The 13,466-nt window shown below is 36.8% G+C and overlaps 1 protein-coding gene across 3 annotated transcripts in view; it reads right to left on the reverse strand.

Moving 5' to 3' along the window:
- Window positions 1-2,215: 2,215 nt before the first annotated feature.
- Window positions 2,216-13,466, reverse strand: part of DECR1 (2,4-dienoyl-CoA reductase 1) — a 45,991-nt gene continuing 34,740 nt past the window's right edge. For all 3 annotated transcript variants that reach the window (XM_072803970.1, XM_072803971.1, XM_072803972.1), the window contains 5 exons: window positions 9,950-10,049; window positions 5,485-5,557; window positions 3,001-3,147; window positions 2,468-2,530; window positions 2,216-2,369 (listed from right to left, as the gene is read on the reverse strand). In XM_072803970.1, coding sequence (XP_072660071.1) covers window positions 2,310-2,369; window positions 2,468-2,530; window positions 3,001-3,147; window positions 5,485-5,557; window positions 9,950-10,049 — 443 coding nt within the window. In that variant the 3' untranslated portion in view covers window positions 2,216-2,309. The remainder of the gene's footprint in view (window positions 2,370-2,467; window positions 2,531-3,000; window positions 3,148-5,484; window positions 5,558-9,949; window positions 10,050-13,466) is intronic.

Genomic DNA, 13,466 nt, shown 5'->3' on the forward strand with positions numbered 1-13,466 from the left:
ACTCCCGGAGGGAAACCGGGGTGGCTCCGTGGTTGAGCATCTGCCTTCAGCTCCGGGCATGATCCTGGGGTCCTGGGATCGAGTCCTACATCTGGCTCCCCGCAGAGAGCCTGCTTCTCCCTCTGCCTGTGTCACTGCCTCTCTTTCTGTGCCTCTCATGAATAAATAAATAAAATCTTAAAAAAAAAAAATTTCTTCCAGAAATCTGTTAGAGGAAAAAATTCAATTCTAAAATGTTTCATGTACAAAAATGTTCATCACAGTTTTACGTGTTATGCTGAAAATAAAAACCACCTAATTCTGAGAATAAAGAGTTAAGTGAACATATGTAAACCATGAAATACAAAAAAGTCATATTTATGAGAAAACAGTATCTGATTTATCAGTCTAAACTCTTAGGAAAAAAAGAGGAAAGTCGAAAAAAAACATTGGAAAATGATATTTATAAAGTTCTAAAAAATATAAACACTGAGTATTAATTTAACCCAAATTAGGGATATGGTTTTATGGGTAGATTTAGTGGAGGGACAGATTACATCTCAGTGGAAAAAAAAAAAAAAAAAAAAAACCTCAAAAAAGCTAAAGCGCTCACTATGGAAAGAGAGCTTAGAGTGAGGACAGCGGTAGTACTCTTTCTGTGAAAATTATATAAACAAATTACTTTCATAAAATATAAAATTGAATAAAAAAGCCAAAGGCTGAAAATAAGTATACCAAAATATTAACAGAAATTTTCTTTAGGAAATTGGTCTTTGATGTTTTCTATTCAATTGTATTCACTTCATTTCTCAAGTTTTCTATGATAACCAAGTCTTAAAAGTGAAAAGGGTAGAATGACAGGAGGGCCCACCTTTCAATGTACATTTGAATGTACATTTTACATTTTACAGGGTTTTCACTGGCTTCCCCTCCCTGAATCCTCACAAGAACCCCACAAAGCAGATATTAAAATCCTGGGTTTTATAAGGAGGAAAATAAGAAGCAATGAAACTTATACAAGCTCATTTTTGTAATTACTGGCATTTTTCCCCGACACTGTAAGAGCTATTGATCATTTGAAGAAGATGTAGGCAGACAAGGAGAAATGAGGGTTAACATCAAGGATAAAATGCAGAATGGGTGCCTGCAGTGTGAGAGTGTGAAGAAAAGCCCAGTATAATGGAGAATGTCAAGGCCACTATTCCAAACCTACAATGTTACCCGCTTATGTACACAATGTAATGTAATTTATGCACAGAATTAACTGTGAATGTAGTGTTTCCATGTGGGGCTTACAACATATAGATTCAACAGGAAAACTAGATTCCTTTACAGATCTATTCAGAGGAGCTAGGATAGAAGTTGATCCCCCCTCTTGGTAATTTGAGCAATGGGGACAGTCTAGTGAGCATGTTTATGAGCGATTCCTGTGAAAGCAAAATAAAATTAAAAATTTTTTTAATATAAGCTCAAAATGATAGCTGTATACATTTGATTCCCAGGATGACAAATTAGTCAAGCCAAATAGGAAATGAAATGAAATTATACACAAAAATATTTTATAAGCTTGTTCATCGTCTCTACCTAGAGAAATCTCTTCTTTTAATGCCATCTCCTAGGTGTCACTTTCTCTACACTCTGGAGATGGAATGAATTACTTCCTCCTCCACACCTTTAACACTGCTGGAATAATATTTATTACATTGCATCACAAATAATTATTTATAGGTCTCTCTATCTTGCTAGATAATGTTTCAAGAAGGCAAAGGCTGTAGATTGTTCATGTTGTATTCTCAGTACCAAATAAAATACCAGACTATAAAATAGGTTCCGGCTAAAGTTCGTTTGAATTAATACTGAGCTATATAAAGATAATTCACAAGTCCAGTGAAAAGGAAATATAATGCAAAGGCAGGGTCTATTAAATCAGAGTCCATTAAATTCATTGTATACCTTTCTTCTTTCCTTTTTTTAGGCCCCACCACCATAGCCATGGTTTAACAGGTAACTCAAATGCTATTTTGACCATCAAGATTCTCCTGATTGTTCCAGGTTATAAGAGCTATTTCTTTCTCTGCACTTCCAAGCACTTTACCTCTACTAAAGCCCTTTCTCACTTGCCTTGTTTCAATTCTTAAAAAAAATTATTGAAGGGAAACTATCCCACCTTACGTATCTTTGAATATACAATGTCTACGTACCGCTGGCCTGGCACATGATACACACTCAGTCCATGTTTGTTATTTAACAATTTATTAGACTTGAAAATAATTCAAAAGATCATAGATTGTATCATTTCCATCATAACCAAGATGAAGGCCAGAGTCCTCTCAGGAGCCTTTTGTCTTCCTGATGAGTCCTTCTATTATGTCCCACTCCTCCTTGGTGACCTAACACAAATAGAAAAAGGCAATTTTATGTGGTTCTTGGATGTTTTAAAAATCTTGGTATCTTAGCTGCTAATATTAGAGTCACAAAATGGCATTACCTTCCTCAGACTGTTGAATTCCCCTGAAATAAATACTTCCTCTCCACCGTCAAATCTAATGACCTGGAAAAAAAAATAGCAAAACCTCTGACACCCTTTTTTTTTTTTTTTTTTTTGACACTAACTCTTTTTAAAAAGCTTCTGAGCCATTGGGCATTTTCCCATCTTAATTGGATGGAACATCTCCTTGGCACATTCAATCAAAGCCCAAATTTTGAAGACAAAAGTGATGATTAAACCTAATTGGATTCATTCATTTAGAATCCTCTTTCCCTCAACTCCACAATTTCAAATTCTACCCAATATTTAAGATCATCTTAAAGGCAAGTCTGCTAATTTGCATTTAATAAAATTAATTCATCATTGGATAAATTCCACAGGCTAAATAATCTATATTAATATTTTTCTGCTGTTTCCAGCTAAGTAAGTATTTTAAGTCATATTTACACTCAGTATTGCCAGGACTGGTTCCACAATATGCCTTCCGACCCCAGATCCACCTCCCCAGGAAGTCCAGAGGAAACAGTACGTACTGCCCCATTGATCCAAGAAGCATAATCACTACAAAGGAAAGCGGCAAGGTTCGCAAGTTCTTCCACAGTTCCCAGCCGACCGCACGGAATTCGGTCGATCATATCTTTCTCAAATGTTCCAGTTGGGTCAAGACGGCTAAAGGCACCCTTGGAAATTAAGAAAATAGGTTGCATTTAAAAAATTCAAGAAACAAGTCTGCATAAAATGGAATATTACTGTGGCCGCTCATTTATACCTCAGGCCTTGGGAACAACAGAGAGTTTTGCCAAATTCTTCCATATTCATTTGAGCTCAGAACAGGTCATTTCATCTAATACTGACCTAAAAAGTCACCAGAAAATATCACCTTTTCCCCTTTTTACAACTTCATCTATAAAATGAGGATACCTGTCTTTAGCTACCTCACAAAACTGTTGTAAGCATCAAAGGAGAAAATACATATGAAAGTATTCTGAAGTCCTTACGAGCTCTGTGGGGTGCACATAGTGGTGCTAACATTGTTGGATTTAATAATCACGGAAAAGTCAGACGCCTGGGTGGCTCAGTGGTTGAGCACCTGCCTTCGGCCCAAGGCGTGATCCTGGGGTCTGGAGATCGAGTCCCACATCGGGCTCCCTCCATGGAGCCTGCTTTTCCCTCTGCCTGTGCCTCTGCTTCTCTCTCTGGGTCTCTCATGAATAAATAAATAAAATCTTAAAAAATAATAATCATGGAAAAGTGACTCAAGTAGGGAACCTTTAAAAGGAAATTCCTTTTCTTCTCCTTTCTTCCCAAAATAATTGGAAAGGAAGAAAACATTTGTGTAAGAAAATTAAATTCAAGTGGATCCTAGAGAAAAAACAAAAAACCTGTAACTAAATTTGCCAAACAATGTCTGGCTTCTGTTAATGATGTGAAGGTGCAGACCAAGATGAAGTTACGCACGTGCACTGATTACAGGAAAAAAAAAAAAGAAAGAAAAAGGACTGGATTTCTCTGTGCCAGTGCCTGGAAGTCTAGGTGACGGTTTTCTTCACTAAAACAGGTATGAGACAGAGCAAGCTCTCAGGAGGCTCCTCATATGCCCTCCAGCCCTCCCTGGGCAGGTATGAATCAGCAGAGACAAAGGGTAGCAACAGGTCCCAATCCTGGCTCTATCGGGTTTGCTATGCAGTTTTTACACTTCAATTTTCTTTTCATCTCTTTAAAGCTACCTGCTTCTTATTCGTGTACAACTTATACCTCTACTGCTACACTATAAGCCCCTTGATGGCAAGTACTCTCTCACACATGTTTTTGTATCTTTCTCGGTACCTTAGCACACAATAGTCTCTCAATAAATATACGATAAATAAATAAATAAATAAATAAATAAATAAATAAATAAATAAATAAATAAATAAATAAAATGCAGGTGATCTTTCCGAGAGATTGAGGTCCTAAAGAAGAGCTTCTGTGACTCTAGGGTTCTCTTCAGACAGTGCTCAGCACAGTGCTGCCCTGAATCACGTGTTTTAATGTTTGCTTTTCAGTTATTTTTCCATTAATTAAATTAGATTTTTTATTATTGTGGTCAAACAAGATAATCAAGTTTCACTCACTCATGTAGTTCTTTCCATTTTCTACTTTTAAACTGCTAAATAAACTAATACAGCCATGTCCATATTGATATTTAATATCCAGAACTACCTACAATCTAAATGCTCCTTATCATTATTTTTGAACCTATTTATACAACCGAAACAAGTTATCATATGTCACCTAGGCCTCCAGAGCTACATGTCAGTTGGGATTGTAAATTCTTGCTTTATGTGAAAACAAAAAGTGATAGTGAAGCTGTCTGGGGCTGAGAGAACACAGAGCCTGGGGGCCTTCTGACTGTAACGTTAGTGATCATTATGAGTTGCAATGAGTATCTGTAAGGATTATTGATTATAGGAGAAATCCATGCCATCAGAAAGACTTGTCATCAGTTAAAAAAAAGAAAAAAAAGAAAGACTTGTCATCAGAGAGACATGGGAGTTAAATGACATGCATAATAGAGTGTTTGAAAGTGAAAGGAACAGACGTGAGTCAAAGAAAATGCTACCTATAGCAAGACCAAGCCTGTATGATAACTTTCTAGAACACTTTTCAAAATAAAAATTTCCATGAACTAAAAAAAAAGATGTCAGTCAAAGTAAGAATCCACAAAATTGGTGAAGATTAAGAAATATAGGTTAATAACAGATCACCAAAGCAAATCAGACAAAATACCAAAATGGATGGCACAAAAGATCCCAGAAGACTAAGATGCTGAAATAGGTCTTACCAAGAAATTACATAGCTGTTGTATTCCTGCCCACCTCTTTATTTATATTGGATAATGGCAAAACCCTCTTCCCTACCCCTAGAGCCCCAAACTCAGGCATCTCTGTACAAGTCCTGCACACACCAATCAGAATATTTCTATCAGTATTTCCTTCCTTAATCATTTACGAGATAATAGGCAAATTAAAACTTACTTTTGTTTTTATAGGCCCTGGTTGAATCACGTTAAATCGCATTCCGTATTTACCCCATTCAGCTGCAAGAGACCTAAAAATTAAAATAAGCGTCAAAGATTCTAAAATATCATACTATATGTTAAAAATACTACCAACCCAGACTCACGGCATGCTTACTACATATCATAAACAATCCCAACCGGTAGGTATTATTATTATTATTATTCCCCATGTTACAAGCAAGAAAACTGAGGCACAGAGAGGTTAAATCACTTGCTTTGAGTCATATAACTAGTGAATTGACCTCAAGTGGTCCAGCTCTATTCTAGTGTGTGCCTTTAATCACTAAGCTGTAATATCGACTATTTACATCTTAGAGTCCTTAATCACAATGCTCTACTACCTACCACTTGCATTTCAGAACGAAGTCCAATATCAAAATATATTATTAGAGTAAGTATCATAAAGAAGTGAGAGACGCATGCATGCTCCTCCCCCATATTTTCTGGAGTTCAGTCCAACATGTACAAAGTCTGATGTAGCTTCACTTATATATAGTACATTGGATTACAATGTTTGCAACATCTTGAGTGCTTTTAAATAAGAGATGGATTACATAGATATAAAATATTAAACACATCCATGTTTAACGAGGCTTTAATACAATTGCTGAACTGCACTCGAAGGGAAATAGGAATCTAACAAAATCTTACTAAATGCCATGAAGCAAAATACAACAATAACAGCAAACATGGAAACTTGAAGCAATCGATTTTAAAAGCCCACTTGATAGACAGGTCTAACTTTTATTATCTAAACTGGTTGTAGGAATTTATATTCATATGCACATTTCTGTGTATATATACTGAATCTGGTTTTAAAAACCAACTTAAGGCAAGAACTTTAAAAAAATACATATAATGCAAATGAGGAAGATAAAATCGTGTAAAGGAAACAAAGAGAGAGGGACAGAAAAAGGGAAGCAGGAAAGGAGAAAGGAAGAGAAAAACAGATAAAGATAAAGGAGCCAAGAATGGAGCGAATGCCTGCATGTTTTATGGCATTCTATATAATCACAATAGGTGGGTCACAAAATTACATCCATCTTTCCAAGACATCGTGCAAAAAAGGTAAGCCTAAGCAGTTACACACTTGGCAGTACCTATAAGGAAAAGGCAAGCTAATTTCTCAGGAAAAGCACAATTGTTCCTGATTAAAAAAAAAAAAAGTCAGAAAAATATTTCTTTCAAGAAGACTTTTTTTTTTTTTTCTTGAGGGTTCTTTTTTTTTTTTTTTAAGATTTTATTTATTTATTTGAGAGAGAGAGTGGGAGACCACAAGCAGGGGGAGCTGCAGAACGAGAGGGAGAAGCAGGCTCCCCACTGAGCAGGGAGCAGGACACAGGGCTGGATCCCAGGACTCTGAGATCATGACCTGAGCTGAAGGCAGATGCTGAACTGAGCCCCCCAGGCGCCCCACAAAAAGACTTCTAAGATGAAAACTGTGTAGGGATCCCTGGGTGGCGCAGTGGTTTGGCGCCTGCCTTTGGCCCAGGGCGTGATCCTGGAGATCCAAGATCGAATCCCACTTCGGGCTCCCGGTGCATGGAGCCTGCTTCTCCCTCTGCCTGTGTCTCTGCCTCTCTCTCTCTGACTATCATAAATAAATAAAAATTAAAAAAAAAAAGAAAAGAAAACTGTGTAATACAGTAACACAATACTGTATTGGGCAATAGATACAAAGACATAAACCTTATGAAATTATAAGGAATCAATTAACATGGTCTGACAAAATCACTTTAAAGGCCTATTCAGCAAAACTCATTCCATAGGATAAGGGCAAGTGCTCCAAGTAGAGTCCATTAATTCGTCGTAATCCATGGGTGCATTTTAGAGAATGGATGGACTGCGTCTCTTTTAGGCAAATCATACATAAAAACTGCTTTCCTCACTGGTGCTTTTGACTGAATTCATGACCATACCTACCGGACATGTACTTGTGGTGCACCTCCTCCAAGCTGCTAGGGAAGTAGCAACTTTATGTCTTAACAGAATTATGAGCTGAGCACAGTTTATAGCATCCTGTGAAAAAACTGAGCAGCCATTAAGGAAACCTGCCTAGAGAGATAACCATCCTATCTCTGCTCAAAGGGGGAACCAGATACACTTTTTCCAGTCCAGGCTCTCATTAAATTACCTTATATTCTGAAGAACTGTAACATGATAAGAAATCCACCTCATTAGCTTCTTCTGCATGTTACGGCGCTAAGCGCAATATACCCGATATATGTGAGCCATGAGTGTTGTTAAATCAGCAGATGTTACTGTGTACTTACTATGTGTTCAGATCCTGTATTATTTATCTGCAAAGGAAGGCAGTCTCAGCTCTCAAGAGGGCAATCTTTCTCTCTCAAGGGAGGTCAGCTTAGTTGTATAATAAACTAGTTACTCTGCTGGGAGTTGTGTGATGTGTGCCACGGCTGCTTACAGGAAGAAGTACCTAAGTCTACTGAGAATGAGAGGGAAGGCTTCCTGGAGGAGATGATATTTGAGTTGACCCTTGAATAAGGATTAGGAGTTTATTGTGGGAGGCAAGGGGGAGGAAAAAGAGGATGAGAGATAACAGGGTGTAGGATGGAGAAAAACCAGTATGAGTAAAAGATGAGGGCACAAACAACATGTAATATCTGGGGACCTATGAGACCGTATCCAGTAGGACTGTGTACTATAAAGTATGAGAAGAGGACTGACAGAACTCAGGCTGGAGAGGAAGTACACATCTACTGAGTATCTAGTCCATGCAATATAGGCTATGCAGTAAAAGCAGCAGCACAGAATCACAGTCCCTAAAGGACACGAAATTGAAACCTCTAACAAGATCAAAGATCCCAAACAAGACAAATATTGATACTGTACAAATGATGCCAAAATAGTCAAGTTCTAATTCCTTATTTCCAATCCCATCTGACCTTAAAAAAGGTAATTACCTCTATTCCCACTAAGATTCAATCTCTAAGTACAGTAATATGTCTTCTTATCTCAAACAAATGTGTACTATTGATTTCAATGTCACAAAGTACTTTGCGACTAATGAAAGAAGAGAACACTTCTTTCTCTTGATGAAGTGCGGCAAACACTGAGCTTATTTTTCCTGCTGAGAAATAAGCATACTGAGATGAACAAGGTATGGTGCCTCCCTCACAGAACTCACATTCTAGTCGGGAGGTCACATAAGCTTTAACAATATGTTTGAAAGCAGTCTTGCATGTCCTTCTCTGTCCCCCTACCATATAGGTACATGACCTTCCTTTTAGAATCTATAACAATGGATGGCCAGATTGGAATGGACAAAGTTTGAAGGGTGCACAGAGCAGAGAATAAGAAATGAGAGAAAACATCCTAGAGGATGTGATATGATGACAGCCTTGAAAGTAGGGAAAATATCATAGCAACAGCAGCATAGCACAGACACAGAGAGATGAAAATGCATGGCAGATTTAAAGAAATACAGAGCAGTTCAATGGAGATTAAAACACAAGAAAAAAAATGGTATAAGTCTATATACTCAGGTAAGGATGAGAACTACCCTACCTCTATCACTGTCCTATCTCTGGAACCTAGCACAGTGCCAGGCACACAAAAGGAACACTATTAAACATTTATCCAATTAATCAATAAACAAAGGGCAGGGACAAATTTCTTTAGAATACCACATTGAGTTTTTGGCTTTTATTCCAAAGAGTAATGAAAAAATGATCTAACGTTTTAGCTAGGGAGTATCATAAGCAGACCTATATTTTTTAGAAAGATGATTCTGGTGGGAATAAGAATAAAAAATAAAGAGGGAAGAGACTGGTAGCAGAGAAACACATTCTAAGATTATTATGGTAAGCCATGATGACAACATACTTTACAACAAAGGCAGTGGAAAAGCCCAATGGGGAACAGATTCAAAAAACAATCATATGCTGCTGAGAAAAGGCCACGAGATCTGGCAAGTGGTCACTGGTTTATGTTAGTCCTATTAATCTTGCACAGCAGGTATAATAAAAGGATGAAGGTGTGTGTAACAGAGATCAGAAACAGCACTGATAAAGATATATGGGAGAGCAAAAAGGTTATTGTCCTGTGCTATCCAATATGGCAGCCATTAGATATGTAGCTATCTAATCTTAATTTTAAAATAATTAAAATTAAATAAAATTTAGTTTTTCAGTGACAGTAGCCACAATTCAAGGGTTTCGTATGTGGCTACTGGATAGTGCAGATTTATAAAGGATTTCCATCACTGCAGAAAGTTTATTGGGCAGTGCTGATATAGACAGGACTCATCCAAGAGACAGAACTTCTGTTTCCAAGTGAATCCAAGTTAAACTTTGTTTTACTTTTCTCTGGATGGAGACTAGAAAGGAGAAATTTAGCCCCATAAACAAACAAAGTACATCATTTCTCTTCAGGGATAGCATTAACACAGTGGTACTCACTTGTTCATGGCTTCCACTCCTGCTTTGGCAGAAGCACTTGGTACTACAAAACCTGACCCACTCTCTGCAAAGATGGTTGTGATAGCAAGAAATGCTGCTCCTGAAATTTGAAAAGGATATAGTAATTAACAATACAGCTAAGTCAATTCACATCAGGAAAACATGATTTATAGGAATGGGATCTGGTTCAAGAAGATATAACAAAAATGTAGCATTTTTAAAGCTTCAGTAGTCCTACATTAATGAGAGAGTAATCTAATAAAATTGCTACATCTTTTGAGTAATCTTCCTGTCATTCAAGACGGTTCCAGTCTGTGCTGACTTGAAATTCTATGCCAAGTGAGTCAAGATGGTGACCCAAAACTCAGAGGCATGGCCCTATCACCCCCACATAATCAGCTGGATGGGATTTCTATTAACTAAGCACCCAGTTAAATAAGAATAAATTAGAATCAAAACTATATTAGCAGGGACTTGACTTTGAGCCACAATGGACTTGCCCTCCTCCTATAAACATCAAGAAAACTGTGTAAGAAATATAATTGTATGATACAACTATTCCCAGATACTGTACAGTAGGCAGGGAAAGGATGATCCCTAAGAGAAGAAAAATGAAATGAGCCCTAAGATCGCCTTTTTGCCTAAAGGTACTATACATATACACACTATAAATATACTATGGTGCATTCTACAAACATGCACATCTTATATGATATATATATATCATATATATGATATAAATCACTATATATATATATATATATATATATATATATATATATATGATATAAATCACTATATAAACTGTGAGATAGGGAGGAGAAATACAAGCCAAACACAGCATTCTCAGAGGTGAAGAAAGAGATCAGAGTTTGGGGAGACTGAGGAAGTTGGAATTTGTGAGGAGAGTTCCCCCAAGGACAGAAGTATGCAGAGATTGAGTCTTTGGGCAAATATCAAGCTGTACGTGTTTAGGGTGAGATTTCATTAGGCCAGGTGAAGAACCATGAAGGAGCTATAACCTGAACAATTCCCAGCGCTCACATAGGCTGAGAGATAAGTGAGTTCTAAGCAGCTTCACTGAACATCCAGGACTTGCAGTGGAGAATTCAGAAAGGCCTCAGTGATGTCTTTAGGAGAGTTAAATTAGCTCAAAAGTAAAGGCTACTCTAGATGCATCCAAAGAAAGCTTAACTTTCTTGAGTTAAGCTGAACTTAACTCAAGAAAGTTAAGTTGAACACTGAAGTGATTGAGCTGATCCATAGTACCTTAACTATTTGCTAAAATAAAACTCAATACACTTCGAAGGAAAATTTTAATACACACACACACACAACATTCAACAACATAATATTCATAGCATGCAATCGAAAACTGCTACACAAAAAAGACACAGAAACACAACTGGGAGAAAAATCAGCTAATAGAGCCTAGAAATGACAGAAAAGACAGAATTAGCAAAGACTTTTAAAATGATATTGTAAATATGCTAAAAGATTTCAAGGAAAATGAGTGTAATAAGAAAACTGAAAAATATAAAAATAAAACCAAATAGAAATTCTAAAGCAAAAAAATACGGTATCTAAAATGAAAAATTAAATGAATGGGCTTAGTTGTAGAAGAAAAGATGCATACTCTTGAAGACATAGCAACAGCTGTCATTCAAAATGGATGACAATGGAAGGAAAATAGTTGGGAAAGGGGGAAAAAAACAACCAGAGCCTCAGTGAGTTGTAGGACAGTATCTAGCACACTAACATGTGTACAACTGGTATCCCAGAAAGAAGGAGCAGAAAAATCACTTGGAGAAATAAAGACTGAAAATATTCTGTATTTGGCAAAAACGATAATCTATAGATCCAGGGAGCAAAACAAATCCCAGGTCGGATAAATACAAAGAAAACCACACCAGGGCACATCATAATCAGTCACTCAAAACCAGTGACAAAGAGAAAATTTCTTTTTTCAACATGTTATTTTTAAGGAATCTCTACACCCAACGTGGGGCTCAAACTTACAAGCCTGAGATCATGAGTCACCTGGTCTATGAACTGAGCCAGCCAGGCGCCTCAAAGAGAAATCTTAATAGCAACCAGAGGAAACAGGAAACAACATAAATAAGGGAACAGGTATGGAAGATATTCACTGACATCATCAGAAACAAGGTTAGCTAGAGAAAAAGGGAGTATCTTTAAGGTGCTGAGTGAAAAAAAGAGTTAACCCTGTTTTCAGTATACAGCAAAAATACTCTTTAAAAATAAACGTGGTATTTTCTGACAAACAAAAGCTACAAGAATTCAATGCCAGTAGACGTGCACTACAGAAATATTGAAATAAGTTATTCAGATGAAAGCAAAGTGATACTAAAAATGGAAACTTAAATCTTCAGATGAAATAATGGCTGTCAGAAACAGTAAATGTGTCAGTAAATATTTCCTTTTTTTGTTTTCCAAATTGCTTTTGAAAATAACTGACGGTATAAAACCACATTAAAAAGTGACATCAAACATACAGTAATCAACAGTGCTTAGGATATAATAGGTTCTCAATAAAATGACTGAATGAGTCAAAGTTTAAAATAATAATCTTTAGCTGCTAAGAAATCAGTGGTTTTCTAGTTCTTATTTAGCCACTACACTAGAAAATACTGCAAGTTTAATACTTGCAAAAGGATGAAGCTATACTTACATGTTTTATCAAACAGTACATACTTTAAGGAACTTAAAGAGCTACAAGGTTGAAAGACAATAAAAATAATTCAAAGAATATTCAGATACATTATTCCTCCTCCAAAAATATTTAGTTTCTCTTCCCCTCTGCGTTTTCCAAAGTCGTAACAAAACTCAGCACATCCCGGCCAACACAGAGATGAAAAAGGGGGCAGGAGTGCCGTTTTGAGGGTATGAGAAATAAGAATAGTTATGTTAGTCATTATGGTAACTCTTTTGGTAGATCAAACTCTGCCTCTTTCAGAGCTCTGAAAATTACTTTGCTTCCAAAATCACTCTATGAAAAAGGAGGGATGTAGAACAATCGTGTACACAATTACAGTACATTGACACCAGAAGCTAACTGCATCATTCTTGCAAGCAAAATCATAAAAACTACTTAAAAAAGTGATAATTACTTATACAAAGCAAATACTGCAGTAGAAAGTGCTCTAACTTCTGATTTGGAGTAAACAAATGTTTATTCACGGGTGGGAGAGGAGGAATTAAGCCATTTTATATAATTCAGATAATGAAAATGGAAGATACTGTCCTCTTTTCTCTCCTTTAGGTTTTATTTTTCTCAACCTAGAAGATCTGGGTCACCCACTGCTTAGAATGAGACAGTGCTGCCTTTAATTTTCTGAATGTAAGAAGGAGGTAAAATTTTAAAACCGTACTATTCCAACTGGGTTAATGCTGCAGAGTATTAGTAGGGGTTAATGCTACAGGGTATTTAAACTGGACTTTAAAGAATGAACAGTGGTGGGGCACCTGGGCGGCTCAGTTGGTTAAGTGTCGGACTCTT

Source organism: Canis lupus, chromosome 28 (genome assembly GCF_048164855.1).
Source record: "Canis lupus baileyi chromosome 28, mCanLup2.hap1, whole genome shotgun sequence".
In the NCBI taxonomy this organism is placed as follows: domain Eukaryota; kingdom Metazoa; phylum Chordata; class Mammalia; order Carnivora; family Canidae; genus Canis; species Canis lupus.